General features: G+C 40.3%; 1 protein-coding gene across 4 annotated transcripts in view; it reads right to left on the bottom strand.

The window, feature by feature from the left end:
* BTRC (beta-transducin repeat containing E3 ubiquitin protein ligase) overlaps positions 1-21,059 on the bottom strand; it is a 121,840-nt gene extending 100,781 nt beyond the window's left edge. For 2 of the 4 annotated variants that reach the window (XM_054071520.1, XM_054071522.1), the window contains exons 1-2: positions 20,920-21,059; positions 5,347-5,415 (exon numbers count right to left, since the gene is read on the bottom strand). In XM_054071520.1, the coding sequence (XP_053927495.1) occupies positions 5,347-5,415; positions 20,920-20,967 (117 nt within the window). In that variant the 5' untranslated portion in view covers positions 20,968-21,059. The remainder of the gene's footprint in view (positions 1-5,346; positions 5,416-20,919) is intronic. The other 2 variants (XM_054071521.1, XM_054071523.1) reach the window with 1 other exon arrangement.
* Positions 21,060-21,264: the final 205 nt, after the last annotated feature.

The following is a 21,264-nucleotide window of genomic DNA, read 5'->3' as shown; positions in this document are numbered from 1 at the left end:
CACAAACTGCTGGCTCTTTTAGCTGGCACATATCGCACAGGAATTGTGAAGGGCAACACGCATTTACTGTCATTACCAGTCCTTTTCACAATTTCTCAGCTTCTACTACCTTCAGACGTTTCAGTCACACTTCCACAAGCATGTATGGGGACGATTAAAAGCAGTTTGCACTCCTGTTCTGCTATAATAAAAGTAACCAAGCTATCTTATTAAAGACCCTTGAAACACTTTCAGGAACTGCAAATCAAGCAACCCAATGTCTCACTTAGGGAAAACTGAGAACATATTCATAGGACAACTGTAGGATCTCAACAATTAGTGTGAAATACACTACCAGGGTTCAATTATAACACTCTCTCTAGATTCCAAACATAGGAAACACTGGGCTTCTTACCCCCGGTACAGATCACTGACTTCAGGGCAGCGGCTTTCCCCTTTGCCCTATGGCTCAGGGGGCTACATTATGCAAGCTTTGCTGTGCACAAAGAGCTCAAACTGCCATGAATTATTATTTTTCCTTCAGCCTCTCATTTTTCATGTAATTGCTCAGTAAACTTACCTTAACATACATGTTAGCTAAACTCTTCTCTAATCTCCTGTCACCTCCCTATCTTACAGTAACTTTTTACAAGAGAAACCAGTTCATTAACTACTCTTAAATATCAAAGATAAGGGACATAGAAAAGGGTTTACATATTCAGATTATCCAAATCATTTCTTACCTGAGTGAGATCCAGAAGGATCAAATAACAGCTTTCAGGTAAATGTTTGTGAAGAAATGTTTTCCCCAAAGAGTGGTTACTGGAGCCCAATCTCCAGGATTCTAGATCTACAGAAGTTACACGCCCCAGAAAGGGGCCAATTTCCCATCATTAAGGTGTGCGAGATCCTCAGCTGCCAAGTGCTTGAGGGAACTTGTGTAGATCATATCTGAACTAGACAATACAAATGTTTTCATAACTATTGCTCTTTAGTCCACGAAGCTGATAAATTTAAACCAGTGCACCTGCAGAGCTTTAAGGCTCAGATGTCTTTAAGGACTATAACATGCAGAGACTTGCGTGTGCTCCTTTAGGCAACACCTAAGATGGTGGTGTTCAAAGCACTCCCAACCCAAACTTACAAAAAATAATCTCAAAGTCTAAAACATGAAACTATGTGAAGAATTAAAATGGAGATCTTGCAAGACCAAGAGCACCAGGCTCTTTCATAAGCAAGAAAACATAACTGCTACTAAGCTACATCATATCCAAAGCCTGATTTTTTCGCAATTCCAAACAATTTAAAGTCTTACTATGCCATAAGAGATAATCCTTTGACATAGGCATTGTGCATGAGTTTAGCCAGAGTAACATAGCATCTCGGTTCTGCACCTGGACAGCAAGAACAACAGAACTATGCCACCTGAGAGGCGTCAGAGGTAAGACTGTCCTTAATTATGAAGCTCTGACACAAACACCAAAAACTGAAACAACAGGGAGACAAGAAGGGAAGAATGGTGCATCATCACCTTTATAATAAAAAGCAGTAAGAGCAATATACCAACTGCCTAACCATTACTAAACGTGAACAGCTATGAGGCTTGAAATAAAATACCCAACCCTGTTCTAAGAAATGGGTTGAAATCTCTTCAGCTTGGGATACGTCTACAACTTTGGTCTAGATTTCCATCATACAAACTGCAGAGAACAAACCTACAGTGGTGAAGAGATGAAAAGGATGTTTCATTAGATTTTCCCCACATCTCTAGTTTTATTTAATTCCATAAATTTTTTTAAGCTTATTGTTATTTTATGCACCTACCACACAAAATTGTTTCAAGGATTACTGGTACGTCTGCATAGCACGTCGCATTCTCAAAGTACTATGTGAGCTGCAAGTATTAATAACAAACTGCAGAAAGCAAGATAATTTCTACTTTCCACCCAAGGAATTGGCATATGAATCTTAAAAAGCATATGGATGCACTGAAATTAGAATATATGTTCTAGAAGTTAAGGAAGAGATGCTAAATGACAAAATTATGAACCCAAAATATTTCCAGAATCATTGCAGTTTTCTCTTAGTGTAATTCCAGTGGAAGAATCCTGTTTGCACCACAGTCCTGGTTTTCACACTCTCTTTTCCAGCTGACTTGACTGAAATGCAGACCATTAATATCTGAAGTGCCTTGTTTTGATTATACTGGCCTTTGCTGGTGCCAATCTAGTTAAGGTAGCACCAAGAATTTCCAGCATAAAACACATTTACAGGTTTATAACTTGGCTCTAAAAATTCTACTCCAAAAGACAGTGGGAGGTAGAAAGGCCCAGATGAGTGCATTATGTTACCTACCCTATGTGATGAGTACTTGCTCACAATGGTATGCAAAGGGGAGGGATTAGCTTTAACTCTGAATGACCGTGTTTCACAAGCCACCTAAAATGATACTTTTAACTTCCCCGCTTATGTAATCAAAATAATGTTTTGTAAGTGTTTCAGCTAATTACAAGCTTAAATTGCTTGATTTCACAATTTGGTTTAGATCATAGAAGGTGCCAATATAATATGGGAATTAGAATGTCATTTCTATCGATCTTGTTTATACACAACCATTCCCTCCCTCCCACCCCTCCGAAGTCAATTACAGCTTGTCTTCAGAGGGTCAGCATCGAGGCGACGGGATGCTAGAGACTGCACAATGCTGCCATTCAAAGGAAGGCTTAAACAAACATCAAGGCTGAATGAATTAATCATAGGTATTTGTGTTCCTGTAAAAGATAAACTCACAGGAAACAGTGAGAGTAAAGAGAGCTTTGCAGTTACTTAAAATGCTATTTTTAAGGCATTGTGTATTTCTGGCCACTGGTATTGTATTTCCTTTAGCCCACATAGGAACACAACCTAGCTCTCCACTGCAGCACAGCAACATTAAATATAAAAACCTGCCATTAAAGGGCAGAGGGTAATGGCATCAGTGTGGGCGACCCATGCTCAGGTAGTGTTCAACTATTATCTGCAGCTTAAGTAGGCTGAAAATACGCAAATCCAGCCAGCACTGTTTTTAGATAAAGTTGTCAGTTTTATGGATATTTATAGCATGTGTCCAGTCTTGCAGAACTCCATCTTCCTCCACCTCATCTGTAATACAAACTGCTTTTAACCCACATTAATACAATGTGTTACTGGGATACTTCTCACATTCTGTGTAAGGCAGACAGCAGATCAATACTCAGCTATGCTGAGGGGAAAAAAAAAATCTTTATGTTAGGATCCCACTAAAAACACAGACACTAAGAGGATAAACTTGATGCACAGACACTACTCCATCCAGATGCATATGTAGATTACTGGTTTAAAATACATCAAAACTGACTTTCTTTCCAATATACGATTTTAATGAATCCTACAAGTAGAACCTTTGGTACATATCCTACACCAAATCAGTCTCACTTCGAAAAATTTAACCTCTCTGCTTCTTGTGAGAGCACCTTATTTGGATCAAGTTTCCACCCTTTGCATCAACTTCCTTACCCATATACTTCCTGTGGTGAAACCACAGCACTGAAATTGGAAGAGCAAAACTATTTCCATGACAGCAAGCCCAGGTTTATAACCTTTCTCTGGATCAAGCAGGAGTAAGATTTAAGATAAAAGACTTTAGAACCAATAACAGTAAACTAGAAATCAAAACGACAGCAGACACAGGGAAAACTGTTTTTTTTTAAAGTGTGAGTTCTTCTATTATTTGAGGTTGCCTAACACAAAAGGCTCCTTGGAAAATTCACTAACTGAGCATTTTGGGCTTTTTTTTTTCCCTCCTCAGTGTTTTTCAGGGTCAAAAAAGCACATATCCCACCTGCATCAGGAGCATTGGTAATATAACATAGCAAGAAAAGATGCAGGCCTGTTTGCCTCAGAAGAAAAAGAGTAGAGCCATACAATTCTCCTCATATTGTTCTCCCAACCCACCAAACAAGAAACAGAAACTGACGCCATACCCCACAGGTCAACAAACTCAAGTTCTCTGAGCTGATAATTGCAGAGTTGAGATTCCTCTGATACACCTTACCTCAAGCTCAGCAAAGTTTAAATCAAGAAAACATCAGCTTCAATGTCTCAACTGACCTTCACTAGTGTGGACTTGGGAGAGAGAGAAACGGTCTCTCAGAGAGAAGCTTCAAAGCACACTTCAGTTTTGCAACACATCACTCATCCAAATAAATGCTTTGCAAATGTAGTACAGGACTCAATGCCCACCTTCTTACAGGTGTTCAAGCTCTTATCAGTTTCACAGAAGTCAGTGTAAGCCAGCAGCAGCAAGCAACTCACACAAACAAGCTACTACTTACTACTTGCATGATACTGAGACAAGACTGGAGAGAATCGACATCATCCTGTTAGCATCTGCTATGAGATTCTTGTGTTTTAAGGGGCTTTGCTGCTTTAGTTTAATTCTCTCCCACTTTGCTCAAGTGACTTGTCTCTTTGTTTCTGTTGGGCTCACAGTACCGTAAGATCACTTCACCACTACGTTTCATCACTTCACAACTCCAGTTGCCATGACAACAAGATGCAGCTTGTCTGTGCTGTTTTCATATTTCCAGTTTTTGTTGCCATAACAACACAACCATTCTGGTTTTCTACAAAACCAGCAACTTTAAGCCACATTCTCCAGGACACAGGATTCATCACACATGTATCTTCATGAGAGATGAGATTTGTACAGGCGATTTGTAAATTAAGCTATTTTTTCTGAAGGGGGATTTTTCACTCACAAAAGTGAAAAGCTGACAGCAGTTGCTAGAGGCAGACTGCTGAGACGTCTAAAGCCTGGCCTTTAATAACAGTCAGAGTAATATAGCACTAGGCCACTTCCGAGTGGGGACTCCCCACAGTGTCAGATTGTGTCAAGCTGCACAACTGTTATGTGATGTAAGTGTCCGCACTTGTTTCACCCAGGCAGATCTGAATTAGATGCTAGTCGCGATTCTCTCGAGTTTTAACCCAGTGGCCTCCCCATTATTACCAGCACCACCACCATGCAGCTTTGTGTTTGAAGGCCCATTTTAATTCTGTAAATAAAGCTGTTGTTGCAGATTTCCGTTCAAAATCTAACCTCTTTCACTTTCAGGTGACTGCATTTTGAACTTTTATTTACAGGAAGTGCACATTCATAAGACTAGTGAGAAGATGTTATACAAACACAGCATGCATAAACACAGAACAGTGATGGCTATGAAGGGTATCAGCTAACATGGCACTGTAACTTCATTACACCCTTATTGATGTACTTCGCTAATGAGACAAGCACAGGTGTCCAACACGGTCCCTCACATGAGATGAATAACAATAACACAGTCCAACCTGCTTTAGCCATGCTTGGTATCCAGAAGATATAAGTTGGAATCCATCTTTTGGCATGTGTATTCGGGGCTAGGAGAGAATAGACATAAAGAGAGACCTCCTTTTACACTGGGACCTAGCTAACCTAAGTCTAAATCTGGAGCATTTTAAACAATGCAGATTTTTTTAAGCCATATACCAAGGTTTAGTCCCCAGATTAGTTCTTGTTTACTCCTCTGATATCAGCTGCTTTAAGAACACTTTTCTAATAAAGCCACCACCATTTTTATGATTTCCACTATTTCACATTTCAACTCAGTATAAAAAGGTATTTCTTTAGAACTTGACACAGATGCACGTGGATAAGCATTCTCTGTGGTGGGTGCAGTAGCAGACACTAATGGTCATTAACACTTTTACCACTACATAAAGCTAAATTGTGTCAGAACAGCACTAGTCAAGCTATGAGAACATTTTTATAGTCACCATCCTCAACACAGTCAGACCAGACGTTGGACAGCACGAAAAGATTGAAGAAAATCCCTGAAGAGGTGCAGCCTTAATACCGGGGTAACAGGAAACTGTACTCACACACAGACACAAATCACGCCTCAAACTGATAGACGACTATAATGCCTTCCCCATTTACAGCTTTCATGCCTTATAAGGTAGATGAAAAGGGAAGACATCCAACAGCGGTGGAAGCACAAAACATATATAGCATAACTTAGAGCTGGAAAAAAATGCAACAAAGATGAAATACTACCTGTCATGATATTAATTTGCAGATTGAAGATACTCTCACAATCAGGTGGATTCAACTGTCCATCTATGTCCATTCCCACCCCCAAAAAAGAAAGCTGCTTAGAAATTAAAATCACATCCAAGCAAGAGGACCAGACACCAAGTCCTGAGACCTTTCTTACTCCTAGAAACTACTTCATAATCTTTCTTACTTCATTATATTTGCCCTTTAAACAGGCAGACGACTGCCTTACCACTCCTTCCGGAAAGCTGGAAACATTTTTCTCATTTTCAGAATGGTACTGTTCAGGTTAAATTTACCCTCATTTGCTCTTGTGTTAGCACAATATCTAGCTTGTACGAACTGTGTCCACCTTGGTGCTTGTAACACTAAAAAATACAACTGGTTGGAGAGGAAAAATGTGCCACCATCTAATGACAAACCTTCACAGTGTGGGGGTGTGGGGGGAAGTAGTCCAGCCTTGGAATTCGAAGTTAAAACAAGAACAGACTAAAATCTTGCCTCTACAGATAAGTACACATACAGGGGTTTATAATATACTTTGAACATTAGTTATTTTTGCTTCTCTCCAGTTTGACCTGAAATCCCCCTAAATCTTTCAAAGCAGGAGTAAGATTATGCCCTGGTGTTCCAGCCAGTAATCTCAGTTAAACATGAATTTTAATAACCACCATTGTGCTGATAAATTAAAGTCAAGTATATCTGGTTACTGCATTCACCTGCTGAGTTTGGACTTGCAATGCTTAACACATTAACAAACTATGTTTTAGGGGACTTCTCACACAGCTAGAAGCACCATGCTCCGAGACCTAATCCTTACTTCAGCACTAACTTCATGGGTGGTTAGTCTCTCTACTGCTGTAAAATGAGGACAACACTCATTTAACCCACCTCACAGGTTTGCTGAGAGGAACTGCTGACATTTCTACGTGCTTTGAAAATGGAAGAAGCTATATGAAGTGCTACATATCTAGCAAGAACACTACAGAAAGCCACATTTTACTTGTGTCTCAAGTGTTTCAGCAGCCCTAAGTAGCACAGCATATTATGCCTACCAATGGAAAAAAAAAAAATAAAGAAAGAAAAAGAAACCCTTCATGAACAAACAGAAATAACAATCTCCTAAAATCACAGTGCCAGGAGTAGGGGAATCTGAATACCAGACTCAGATCTGCCCAGGTTCACATATCAAATCTGTGAAAAATGTATTAATTTCTTTCTGTTTCTGTCACCTAATCTACAAATTAAAGGATAACAGTAAAGCTTTCTCTCAGTACCAGCAAGCTGCTTAACATTTGTAAAGCCCATCAGTCCAGAGTAGTTTGAGTAACTGATTTAAGACTCCAATTTAAATCATTTAATTTGAAGACTCTGGTCCTGCAAATACGTAAGCAAACACGTAAATGCGTTAACAGATCTACTGTCATCAATGGGACTACTCTCATGCAGAAAGGTCTCCATTACCAAAAATACCACTGTATTTCTATTTAGACTAGTCTGACCAACACAAGTTCCCCATGACTTCGAAATAAAGTTCCTTGAGTATGAGCAATAGAAGTAATCAGGACTTTCAGCAGATTAGCAGCTACTGTAAACTCAGCTTACTTTTCAATGCTGAAAACTAAATACACAAAAAGAAGAAACTAAGATCCATCACCCATCCCTCAACACTGTAATTGCAAATCCCCCCTCAGTTAAGTAGGTCTCCTCTACATTTGATTAGCCTACCCTCATCTAAGAAGAAAATAAACTACACAGAAAAGCAGCACATTTTACCAGTAAAAGGTATGTCATTACTTTCATACTGCTGCTTGTACCATTCAAGTGGGATATTTGCACAAGACCCTATTCATATCAAATGCAAGCACTGATAGAAAAGCACAATTTAATTAAAACCTCCAGAGCTCTCACTTACAAACATTTATTGCACACGGACTCATCACTGGCTAAATTTTTACAATTGATCCTAAATTTTACATATCTGTGGTACTCCCAGGCATATTGTGAATGACCCCCAGGAACAACTCCTTCAGCGAGGAAAAGCAATTAAATGAGTACATCTCGTTAGAACTTTCCAAATTTCAGTGTCCAAATGTCAGCAGACATGCAGCTACAAAATTACAGAAGAGGAACTCACACATGCTTGGTACTCAAAAAAAAAAAAAAAATTGCCCCTCTTCCTGCAGCCTTTAAAAGATCTAGGACATAGACAACTGCCTTGTTTGAAAGCTGTACTATTTTATCAATTGTCACTAAAACCTTCCACAATTATGATCCATTTAAGTAAATTCTATCAACAATACAATTAATTACCCAAGCAAGATTACTGTTCTTTTTATTTTTTTATGAGCACACACCATTTACGCTCATGGATCAATATCATGCATATGCATAGTATTTCTCTTAGCACCTGTTCCAGCATTTTCTATGACTAGAAGTCAGACTGCCAGGGTAATTTTCCTCTCTCTTTCAACAGCCACCTCAAAAAGTAACTCTGAAAGCACTACAACTGCTAACTTTTGTCATGCTATTTTGTGAACATTTCACATTTTTATCCAGGTGAGCAACTAATTCGTAATACAACCCTGACAACTTCCTTTTCCAAGACATTCACATTTTTTATTGAGGACTTACTTTAAAAATGAGCCTTCCATCACTGCAGATGGCTTATTCCATAACCATTAGCAACTTATTCACAGTTCTGAAATATAATTTTACCCTGTATGAAATCCCTGCTTCCTCTTTAGTCTTTCTGGTGGCTGCAGAACTTATCATCTATATATTACCCATATATTAAATTATATTATTATATATATTGCAATTGTCTATAAGCTCATGAGCCTGAAGAGCTTACTTTGCTCATCTTTTTTTCTGCAGTCCCTGACTTTTTTCCTTTAGTGATCTTCCATTTTTAATCCATTTGATTTCTGCAGTCTCTAGCAAAGCCCAGAACAACAGAATAATTTCTGAGAACAAGGCAGTAACTTAAAATTCAGTGGTACCCTTCCCTACAAAGTCTGATTTTTAGAGGACATTTAATTACAGGCCTGAGTTCCTATTTTCTAAGCCTAAACACAACCCCTGAAGGCTTACAATATTTGAGTCACAGCTGGAGCTGTGGTTACCATACAGTTTAAATATCAGCCTCTTTACTGTGCAATTTGTTTTGAAAATCAAATCAGATGCCGTGTCATAAACAAGTGCTAATTAAGTACTGAGCGGAAATTGGGCTTTTTTGTGCAAGAAGGGTTCTTAAATATCTGCATCTTCACTTCCATAAGAAAGGATAAATACGTCAAGAGTGATACTTATAAAAAGAAACCTACTATGGTACTTGCAAGGCAGTACTGCTGCTTTTCCCATGTGTTCCCACGGAAGAAATGAGAGATAAAGAAGTTGAAACCTGTATGAAATATATATGTACTAAGGATCTTATGAATCTGATCATATAACCCATAATGCTTCCTTTTCCCTCAGAGAGGACATTCAGTCTAGGTTTCCATCACATACGATTTAAACAAGCAAGCTAAACCCATCTCTCTTTGTCACTGCGAAGCAACAGTGAAGCCACTTACATTTTCATTCCTTTTAAGTTATGATCTACATACAGTATTTATTTGACGATAACGCTGCATTCATTAGATTTAACACCTTGTTTGATAAATATCAAGTGAGGAACAGGAATAATGCATTTTAATATGCTGAAGGTTGCCTCTGAGTAACAATATTCATGACTCTATTAACTAACAGGCTCTCGGCTACAAAGGTAGAATTAGATCTGTCAGTCACCAGCATGGGAGGGCATGGCCAGTTACACTGAACGTTGTCCAGTTGAGATGACTTCCACAGCAAAGGAAAATATCCCCTGTGGCCCAGAACTTGTTAATGAGTTTGTATGCATTACAGCAATAAACTGAATTCCTACAACAGAATATACAATTTCACAGCCCAAATAGATACCTGACTCTACCACTCAAAGCAGTGTTCAAAATAAAGCACAGTCAGATCTGTGGACTCCGATTCAACAAAACCAAAGACGGGATTTCAAAATCTTTCATTATTATAAGCAGAGAAAGCACTGAGCTCTTTGATTCTGAAACCATAAGGTGCTAATAATATGTGTGCCCTTTGTGAGATTTTGTAGAAGGAATAAATGAACACAGAGTTGGTTGACTGTCAGATACCTTATGGGCAGCTTCTGGCAGCATCCCTATGCAGAACAAGCCTCTGTAAGAAGACTAATCAGAACTAGTCAAAAATCATAGAATGGTTTGGGCTGGAAGGAACCTTAAAGATCAACCAGTTCCAGCCCCCGATGGCCAGGACACCTCCCATTAGGTCAGGCTGTCCAAGGCCCCATCCAACCTGTTCTTGAACACTTCCAGGCAGGGAGCATTCACAACTTCCCCCGGCAACCTGCGCCAGTGAAGAATTTCTTCTTAGAATTGACCAGCCAAAAAGGAAAAAAAATCTCCAAAACACAAACAAACTGTATGTCCTGTCTCTCAAGATAAGAAATCTACTGAGACTGAGTACTGATAACTATCGCCAAAATGAAGCAGTCACCACAGGAGGTCTATGGAAATCTACTCCCAATTTAGAACAAATCAGAATTAGTGCTAGACTAATGCAATCTTCTTCTTTAAGAAGATCACTGAAGTCCAGAAAAATTAGAAGCAGTTAAGCATTTGATAGATGACATGTAGGAAGTTACCAGTTAAAATGGAGAGGATTAGGATTAATAACAGAGTTTTAAGGAGGATGAGAAACAAAAGAGTAGAAGATCACCAGTTTATTTTGAAAAGGGAACCACCAAGCTGCACAGATTGATCCTTGTTGAAATTCATTATTAATCTTGAAATTAATGTGAAAAATATTCTCACCAGTGGCTAAGAAAACCAAGAATTACCAATGTGCTAATGAAACTGGCTGAAGAAAAAGTTAAGAGACATCATAAACACAGAGGATGCAGCATCTTGAAGATCTGGGTAACAGAACCAACACAGGATGTACCTAAATTAAAAAGTAACAGTATTTCCATTGTAAAGGAGGGACTGGGTAACTAAGGGAAGAGGACCTGGGATCTTTTACTCATTGGATAATGACAGTCCACCAATAAGATGCAGACATGAAGATGGTAAACACTACTACTGGATATTGTATAAAGTGAAAAAGTCCCAGAAGAGAGAAATTAGGATTACTGCTTTTGTGCAAGGAACCAATAAAACTTTTCCTGGACTATTCTGTATAGCTCTGGTCACTCACAGTCCAAGGAATTTACGCAAATTCTGCAGCTGTTTAAAATGGTCTGCTCAGACAATCAAGAGTTATAGGAAACATCTCATGAAAGAAAGAAAAACAAAAAAAAATCATGCTGGTTTAGCCTGACCAGATCCAGCTTAGCCAGGAATAAGAATTGCTCTCCAAAATAGATGCAGATGAACACAGGGGAGAAAGAAGGGCTGTTTAAGCTCAAGGGACAACACTGGCCCAAGAATAAAAGAGAATGAATTAGCCATGAATTAAGTTACACTGTAACAACGTAACTCAATTCATGGCCAGAACAAAGATTCTGGCTTCCAACATGTCAGGAAAATTCCATGCACATAAGAACTGCTTTGAGTATCTTGCAAAAGGGACAAGGGTCTGCCAGTATCAGACTTGAACTCATGCACTACAAGACCTGTTCCAGTCTCACGGGGAGAGGTTTCCTGTCACTGATGGGCTCTGTACTGTTTTGCCTCTGCATAAAGTCTTATTTTAAGGTCAGTGAGATATGGATATATAGGAATATCTTCTTGTCAGTAAAAAACTTTCAGGACACTTAATGCTTCCTTATAAACAAGAGCCGTGACAAAGTTCAAGAGCAACACACTTCACTGGAGTAACCCCAGAAAAATGGAGACAAAAAAGGAAAAAGTCATTAAAAGAAAATTAATGAGGAACGTAGATTTTTGTTCTTTCAAATGTATTAGTAACAGAAAACACATTCTGTTACATTTGAAGAGCGTGTTGAGATTGTTTGGATTTCTTCAGAAAACTGCTAAGATGCTTTCAAGACCTACCTTCTAAAACAAGATCGATCCATCGTTTCTTGAGACTACACCCGCTTCTCATTGTTCTAATTTGCAGGAGATGAACGATAGTTGGCTGCATTTTGCAACCCTGTTGAGAGTTTTGGCATATAAGAAGGGTGAGCACTGAGCGGACCCAACGAACCAACCCCCTGGAGAATCGCCAGCGTCTTCCTAACAGACAGAATTTGAGGCCAACTATCCATAAACTAAAAGCAACTCCCACACAAACACTGCTCCATTCTTGATCACTCTCACAATAAACTGCAAACGATGTGTGTAGAGCAGGAGAGGGACTATGCTGTATGACAGACTTTTCAGTTCATTTTGCTCTGAAAGAACTATTGATTGTTTTGGTTGCTATAAGAGACAAGCCTGGAAACAATACTTTCCTTTCTAGTCAGAATGCAGTCTAGTCCTGCTTTGTATCCAAGCAAACACTGCCATCACCTTTCTCCTATTTAATTAGTCCTCATATATTTGAGCAAATCTGTAAGAATAACCACATCCTTAGATCAAAACATTGATAGACAGAGCTCCTACAAACTGAGAGAATGCACTTGTAGGCACAAAGCCAGCTGATGGAAAAAACACACCAGAGTTCTGTACTGGCTAGTATCTCCCAAACTCCCTTTCCACAACCTTCTTCAGATCTGTCTTGCTCCAGGTGCTTCTGAAGAAGATGGGCCATCTAGTCTGTAGTCAGAAGTGCACATTACTGTTCTGACAATATACACCTGCACTTCTTCATTCCTTCATAGTACGTCCCTGCAATTTTTCCCTTCTTACCACTGAATGAAGGAAATTAAACCAGCATTAAGGCTCTGTGCTTCGGCTAGTCCAAACTGGTTACTCCAGTGGATTTTGCCAAGAGGTTGTACAGCTCCTGCTCACTGCCTGTAAACACTTCTGTCCTTTCCTCAAGACTGGAAAGACCCCTTGCTGAGCTTTCCCATTCTTCGTCATTCTCTCCTTCCTGCTGCTCTCACCAAGATGAAGGCACAGACTCTGGTTCAGCAGGGGGAGGAGGGAAAATTAAATTGCGTGCTTCTCAATTTTTAGTACAGAGGAAGACTAGAAGCACCTAGAAAGTGCAAAATTACGATCAGTCGTTTGTTTCCAAGCAAACTCGCTGTGGAAATGTGAAATAATTTAAACCAAAGTCTTCATTGCCGCTTCTCAAACCTTCTGCCATCACTTCTAACAAATCTGGCTGTGCACACAGCTGCAAGCAGGCTGAGCACCCATTGGTTAAAGGAACCACGGAAGTTGCAGATGAAAGAAAAAATGAATTTTAATGCAGTTTTTAGAAATACTTGTCATCGTTTCAGCACTGCCATTTAGTGAATGGGACCGATTTCTCTCTCAGTAGGGGATGATATTTTAATGATGTAACAATGTACTTCCCAGAAGAAAGACAAGCCTCATGAGGCAGATTAAAACTAAGAATATTCAGATCCCATTAAAAACAGACAGTTTCAAGCCATTTTTTAAATTAATTTTGTTTAATGATAAAATGTGTTATCTTAACAGGTGGCTAGCCAGTTGTAAAATTAACCAAAACATGGTCAGAAGCACAAGGCTAGCTATTTGAAGAACTGCTTTCTTTTTAGCCTGCCTTCTATTATCAGCATACCATGTGACCTTACACAAATTCCTCCAGTCCATGACCCCAGGCAAATTTCTGAGCTTCAGCTTTCTCTTTCTGCAAAGCAGGGGTAGTGTTTGTCCAACACCAGAGCTCCTAAAGACCTCAGATAAAGATACATTAGAAAGCACTGTTGTTTAATAATCAGGGACTCAATGCAACTCCCAGGATATTTATTTTCAACAGTTTCTGAGGGATCAAGAAGGTTTTCTCAACACTCATCAGCATCCTGTCAAGAAAACAGCTTCATGTTGGACTGCTTATTAATCGTATTTTGAGCACTCAATATTTAGCTGTAGCCACAGGACTCTGCTATGTTACAATGCGTTTTCAGTTTCCACAGCTAAACACACCCTGCATTCAGCCCTTCTGTGCAAAATCACTTAAAATATATAAATAATACATCTCCTTGAGCATGTCCTGAATTGTAGGAAGGAGGAAATGAGGAGGACTGAAGAAAATATTGAGGATTAGAAAAAGTAGTTAAATTTGCAACTGAGAATGGTTATATGTTACATAAAGCTCACCAGCACACATGGAGGTCAGAGATAACACAGCGCAAGCAGACAAGGAAGCGATACAATATCTTATTCCATCTGCATTGTCGAATTTAGCATGAAAATATTTATACAACAAAATCAAGTTGCTTGGCTTGCTGGTTTTGCTGGTCTTGCATGTGCTCTGATGATTTATACCCTAAACACTGTTGCAACTATCACTGAGTAAATGAATATGACAAGAAATGCACCTATACAGATGAAAAAAGTTAGCGGAATCCCTTCACTCAATTCCTACTGAAAATTTGTGTATAAATTACTTTCAGGTATAAATTACCTTCCCTATAATAGAAAATAACTGCTTCTCATTAACAAGTTTTATGATACAAACTACCAGCACAGTGAAATCAAAAGAAAACAAAACAGTGGATGGACACATCCACTCGACAAGCACATCCAGTCAACACTCATACATCGGGAAATAACTTTCTGATCCCCACTTTGAATGTTTTTAGAGCATGAAGTGAATTTTAAATGAAACCAGACCATGAAGATTCCTCTGCCCTTTAACTTCTAATCTCAAGCCATTCTTTCCCCTACCTCAGCAGCTGCTAACACCGAAAATAAATAAGAATACAATGCAACTTTATATTTTCATCTTGTGTAGGGCCAGAGATCAGAGTTTGGTTGGCCACCGGAAAAGCTCCAAAGATCACCATTTCATTTTTTCTTCTTTTTTGGCACCTCTTAAAGAGGCAATCTCCAAACCCTGTGCATTCCTACCTTACCTGTAGAGAGTATACAAAGCTACAGAATAAGTTTATTTTCTTCACCTGAAATCTTCATTACCTGTTTCCATATCACAAACTACTAAAGAATATTGAGAATGTTCAGGCCACTGTGCACATCTTCTGTCTTTCAAGGATTATTCAGGAAACCCTTTGCCTAACCAAACTTTGTGGTTAGAACAGTCTGCTTTATCTTACTAATGAGAATGATAATTTAGTACCAAATACTCATGAGGAATTATAGCTCTGCTGACTGGCAAATAATTTGCCAAGGCAGATTAGTTTAGCTGCATAAAATAAATATCCACCTGCACATACTAGCACTAATCAGGGCGTGAAATTAAACTTTTTATTCAGTGGGAAATAACTGCTGCAAGGCGGCGATTTATCTGGGAAGCAAATATTAAGGTCAGCCTATTCTCTCTGATGTTTATAGTATATATTATAGTGCAGAGAGCATGGTGCAACAAATTCTGCTTTTTAAGTCTATGAAACTAAATACTTCAGTGATGTGATGGCAAATTTACCATTTGCTTTTCTAATTGCATACATTTAATGGAGCAAAGTGGCTGAAATGAAACATTACCAGAAAAGTAAGGGTGAAGTTACTGAAGTACCAAAGGCCTGCACCCAGGGCAGAAAAAAACCTAAAAGGCACAGAGTTCAGTGTAGAAGAAAAAAAATCAACATTTTCTCACTATACACTTGTCTCAACATCCTCTTAGTTTGACAATTTGTTACTTCAGTTCTACTGCAAAAATTACTAAGCATACATTTAATTCTCAAGTGGCATTTGCAACCCCACATTTAGGAGGAACTCTGCTATCCTGGCTGTTTCAGGTCACCCTTGCTTTGGATACCCAGGATTCTCTGCCACAATGACCACAACATAAAAATGTTGTTAGGAAGGCTATAAGGTACTCAAAGCAATAACAATAGCTAACAAGTTCTAGGTCTTAAAAATCCCAGTCCTGCTGACACCAGAAATCACACAGGCTCAAGTGCAAACAGAGAGGAGAAACAGAACCAAAGAGATTCCAAGTCTATTACCCTTCAAGTCTTCAATTACACCGAGTATTCCTTACTATATTACCTACCAGTTAAGTGGAAGTTCCTACAAACATAAGAATATAAAAATCAAGGAACTTCAGGGTTTTTTCTCAAAAAGAAAAAAAAAAAAAGACACACACCAAAACACAGAGACATATTAAAAGACAACCAAAAGGTTTTGGTTCTCCTGTGAAACTGGAAAGCCATCAGGATCTCCAAGAACCACATCACCCAGAAAGAGAAGGAAAATATTTATCTGGGGTGAAATGGAAAAACAATACTCATAAAGAACACCAATACCAACATTTTCCTAGTCACAAGACAGGATATTAAATTAACTACTGCAAACTGATTAATTCAGAAAAACTGAGAAAGTGAAACTTCATTAAATATCAAAGTATTGCCTCCCAAACCATCCTACATATGATCCCAAACTGGTCAGGTACAGCTCCAAGCACAGATAATTAAAGACAACTGAAGCTGTCACTAGTCCATTCAAGAAAACAGATGTTGCTTCATAGAGCTTTGATATTTTTCTTAAATACCTTTCAAAATGAGGAACAAAAAATATGAACTCTTATAAAAAGGGCTTTATTGTATTTTTATAGCATATTACATACCTTGTAACAATCATTCTGTTAAGTGTGAATGTCAGTTTTATTTTCTGTCCCTTTTTTCCTGGCTATTTACAAGCTTTGTAAGAATCGTTCCTTAATTAAGTCTAAACATAGTTTTATATAAATGGATTCCTGGAATTAAAAACGTTCAGACTTAAGAAATGATTGTTACAGAGACTGTAACAGGCTGTAAAAAAGAATGCCACTTTAAACAAAGATTTCTCATTTTAATTAAAAAGATAATCATCAGAACACTCGTACACTTAACAGAACCATTTGAAGCTACTTTGAAAAAATATCTACTATTCTATGCAGGCAGATGTAGTTTACTTTAGATGACATTTAATCAAAGTCTCAGTTGAGCCTATTGCACTCATACTTTAAATACTGTATCTACAGTTTTAAACACTTTATTCAAATATGAAAGTTACTTACGGAGCACCTCATTCCTAGTACTTTTGTAAATGGTTATGACAGCAGAAATCGCATATTCTTGAAGGCATAAAAACAGAGCTCTGTAAGGCAAGGAGGTTTGGAGGGGTGTGTGTGGCCTTTTTTTTAAGCTAATAGGCACATTCATTTCCCCTTTTAGCTTGCGCATCAGTCTCTTGCATACTGGACTTTATGAAGAGCGTAGTTTTATTTGTAGTATTGTAGAAACATAAAAAGGGACTGAGGTGAACCCACACAGTTTCCACTCTGGTAAAACCCTTGGTGTAGCTGCAGAACACTGGGTTATATAACTTACAATACCATATTTTAAATCTACAAATTTGTTTTCATTCAAAAAAACCATTGAAAGATGACGTAATATATATGATAGAAAACACTCATTCACCAGCAAAACCAGTCTTTTTGGTGAGCAGTTGCTTATTATTGCATAATGCTAATACACAGAAATGTAATATCTTATTTCTTAAAATGTAGAGATAAACTGAGTAGGCAAATGAAGTTAAATTACTTAAACCTTTAAGTATTAGATTACACATATTGTAGCCGAACACAGATAACTAGGAAACTGGTAGTAAATGTTAAACAAATGTAATATTGTTTCATTGACAAGCAATCAAGGCAATGCCAGCCAGCAGGAGGGCAGCCTTCATTTACTCCCATCAAAAAGATGCACAGACGAGCCTACAGAAATAAAGTCTGGTTTGTCTTTCAAAGCATCAAATATAGATGCTCTAAAACAAGATGATTTCATTCATATTATTAACGTCGAACAAAGCCTCCACATGACATTTTTCTATTAGAGTCAGACATTAAGAGAAGAAACAATCACCAGCTCAGTCTTGCCTAATATCACCTGACTCAAGAGAGCAGCTCAAAGTCAATGCCAAAAATTAGGTACTGACATTTTTAAGTGGAAGTAGTATTATTTCCTAGAGAAGCACAAAAATACTACCCCTACAGGGCTGCTTTTGAACATTAAATGAAACCTACCAGAAATCCCTATCAAAACCAAAGCTACCTAACACTGGAGAGATAATAGATTTCCTTAAGTCTCCAAAAGATATCTGAGTACTTAGCTATGATGCACTCGGGAAACTCTCAGGGAAGATCAATAGTTAATAGCAAAGCCCACCTCAACCCAAACCACGAGCTACCTAATAAGGAAGATATACATAAAGTGTACCCCACACTTGGAAGAACAATGTAATACACTGTGAATGATTCAGCATCATGAGAAGATGCACGAGCTGATCAGCTAACTCTGTGCAGATAATTGTACCAATGCCATTACTGCAGGACCTCAGCATTTTCCAAGTGCCAAAAGACAAAAACAATAAGACACTTTCTAGAAGAGCCAAGCTGATACTTGCAACTGATATCTCAGGTATCAGAACAACCTACCTGTGCCACACCACCACAAACACCAGAAGACCCCACCAAGCCTGACAAAAACTTTACTTCATCAGTACTATTAAAGTAAGAGTGGCTCTCTAGAAAGACCTGCACTAAAACAAAAGCCCAAAATGTGTTAAACAAAGGCTTGCCACTCTTGCCTCTCAACTTGTAAGCAAAAATACCCTAAAAAGTTCAGAGAGGACAGAGGGAAGCCACATCTTTCACTGCACTTTTTACAAGCATTTTGCATACAAGAGGCATTTTAATAAAACATTAAAGAACTTGGTTTAGCTTTTAATTCTCAGCACAGTCTGATCTTGATAATTCCTCCCTTTATCTAGTGCTCTTAACAGATGCATTTCCTGTAAAAGTACTTGCTCTCACGCTCAGGTCTCTCACCAGTGTTGGGGAGCTTTTTTGTTCGAGCGGAACACAGCCAGCTGCAAGATGGACAGGGATTCTCTCAGCTCCCAGGCCCAATCTTACAGAAGATCTCAAACACCTGGACTAAGCCCTTCAACGGGAATCTTTGCACAGGGGGTGAAAACGCAGCAAATGAGAAGTCAGGAGAGCTTGTTCACAATGTTGTTTGTCAGAAGACAAAAACATTTCAGCAGAAACTTTTCAGGATATGAAACTCACTATCTAGAGGCAGGTTGTAATTACCAGGCTTGGCCAAACACAAGCACAACAGGATCTGGGACACTCCTTTAGCCAATCACACACCACAGAAGGCAGTTTATTATTACTAATTGCTACCCGGCCTATTTAGGTATCCATAACATTTTCCCACCTCACTGAGCTAAGGCTCTCTAATTCTAACTGACTTGGAGGCTACTAGAAAAAAGATAAAAAAGTCTCAACAGAAAGAAGTTCTACAAGATTAAAGAACAGAAACCAAACAAGTTTCTTGAAGCTCAATTAAAAACTAAACTTTGCGCCAAGTGTTTCCTCAAGTTCATTTTGGATATATGTTCTGGAGGTTTAATAGAATTGCTTGTTCCTTTAATTATGTACCACTGGTAGCACTAATCCAAACTAAACTTTCAGCATGTGTTGCCATCATTTCGATTATACCCTCAGAGAAAAAAAAAAAGTTTGGGGCACCCAAAATTTACATTCAATTCATCTGGCACCAGTTTATTTTCATTTCTGAGTCTTGTCTTTCTGGCAGAAAAACTTAGAAATATCAACAAATGGAGGAGAATGAAACTACAGTTTAAATGCATCATGCCTCATATCTAAGTAAACTAGCCACATCTGAAGAGCATCTAGGATGCAAGTACCCCCCAAGGCTGTTTTCCATGCCAAAAGCCACCTTGCAAACCTAAACAATGTCAAGTGCTCTTCCCATTCACTGCCACTGATATCCTGCTGCTGCATCAGGTGAAAGATCTGTGTCAGTATTTACAGCTCTCATGGCAGAACAGAAGGAAAACCAAGATACAATTGCAGAGATGGTGTGTAGAACAGAAGAGTAAGTCTAAGGTGGTATAAATATGCAGAAATTACATGTGCGGCCCCTCTGCCAGCTCCTGCCTCGCTCAAGTTTAACTTCTGCTTCTCCCAGGTGGCACCTGCAGCCTCCGACTCCCCCCAACAATGCCACTTTGCCAGGGGTCACGGGGTGGGGGGTGTTCCTAGCAGGCAGCTCCCTTCCAGAGCTCAGTTACCCCCCACAGGGAGCCAGTCCCTTCCCCTGGGAGCCAGCACCCTCCAGCAGGTATAGCCTCCCTCTATGGCAGACAGAGCCCCCCCCCCCCCCCGCCAGGGAAACGAACCCCTCCCAGCAGGCAGAGCTCCTTCCCCGCCCCGACCCCCAGGGACCAGACACCCCCCCCATGGCAGACAGAGCCCTCACTCCCAGGGAAGCGAACCCCTCCCAACAGGCAGGCCCCCTTCCCCCCCCCCCCCCCGGAAACTCTTCCCTCCCAGCTGGCAGAATTCCCTCTCCGAGGAACCAGCCTCACCCCCCCCCCCCCCCCACCCTTGCAGACAGAGCCCCCACTCCTAGGGAAACGAACCCTCCTCTCCCCCCTTCAGCAGGCAGAGCCCTTCCCAGGAAACCACCCCCAGCTGGCTGAGCGCCCCCACCCCGGGAACCAGGCCCCCCTCCCAGCTGGCAGAGCCCTCTCCCGGGAAGCAGCCTCGCCCCCCAGCTGACAGAACCCCCCACTCGGCAGGCAGAACCCCCCGCTTCCAGCATAGGTCCCCCCTCCCAGCCGGGCCCCGCTCCCCGCCCTGGCCTCCCGTTCCCCAGCTCCCGCTCTCTGCATCCCAGGACGCAGGTGCCCGCGGCCCCTCACCATGAACTTGAGGGCCTTCTCCTGCAGCACGGCCTCGGCCGGGTCCATGGTCCCGCCGAGGCGCCCAGGGCCAGGCCGCAGCCGCCGCGCACGGGAACCTGCGCTGCCCCGCGCGTCCCCCCCGCGCCTCACCCCGCTCCGCTGCCCTCACGGCGCGTGCGCCGCCCGCAGGCCCACGGGAAATGGAGTCCCCGGCCGCAAAAGCGGTAAGGGCCCGTAAGGGGAGTCAGAACTACAAGTCCCGAAAGGCCTTGCGGCCGAGGCCCACGCCAGGAGTCGGTCGGAAGCGAAGGGGCCGACGGGAGTTGTAGTACCGCGTGGTGTAATCGCGTAGCGCGGCACAGT

The sequence above is a fragment of the Cuculus canorus genome, chromosome 7 (genome assembly GCF_017976375.1).
Source record: "Cuculus canorus isolate bCucCan1 chromosome 7, bCucCan1.pri, whole genome shotgun sequence".
Classification (NCBI taxonomy): Eukaryota; Metazoa; Chordata; class Aves; order Cuculiformes; family Cuculidae; genus Cuculus; species Cuculus canorus.
Note: the sequence above shows the minus strand (reverse complement) of the source record. Positions and strands in the feature narration are given on the sequence as shown.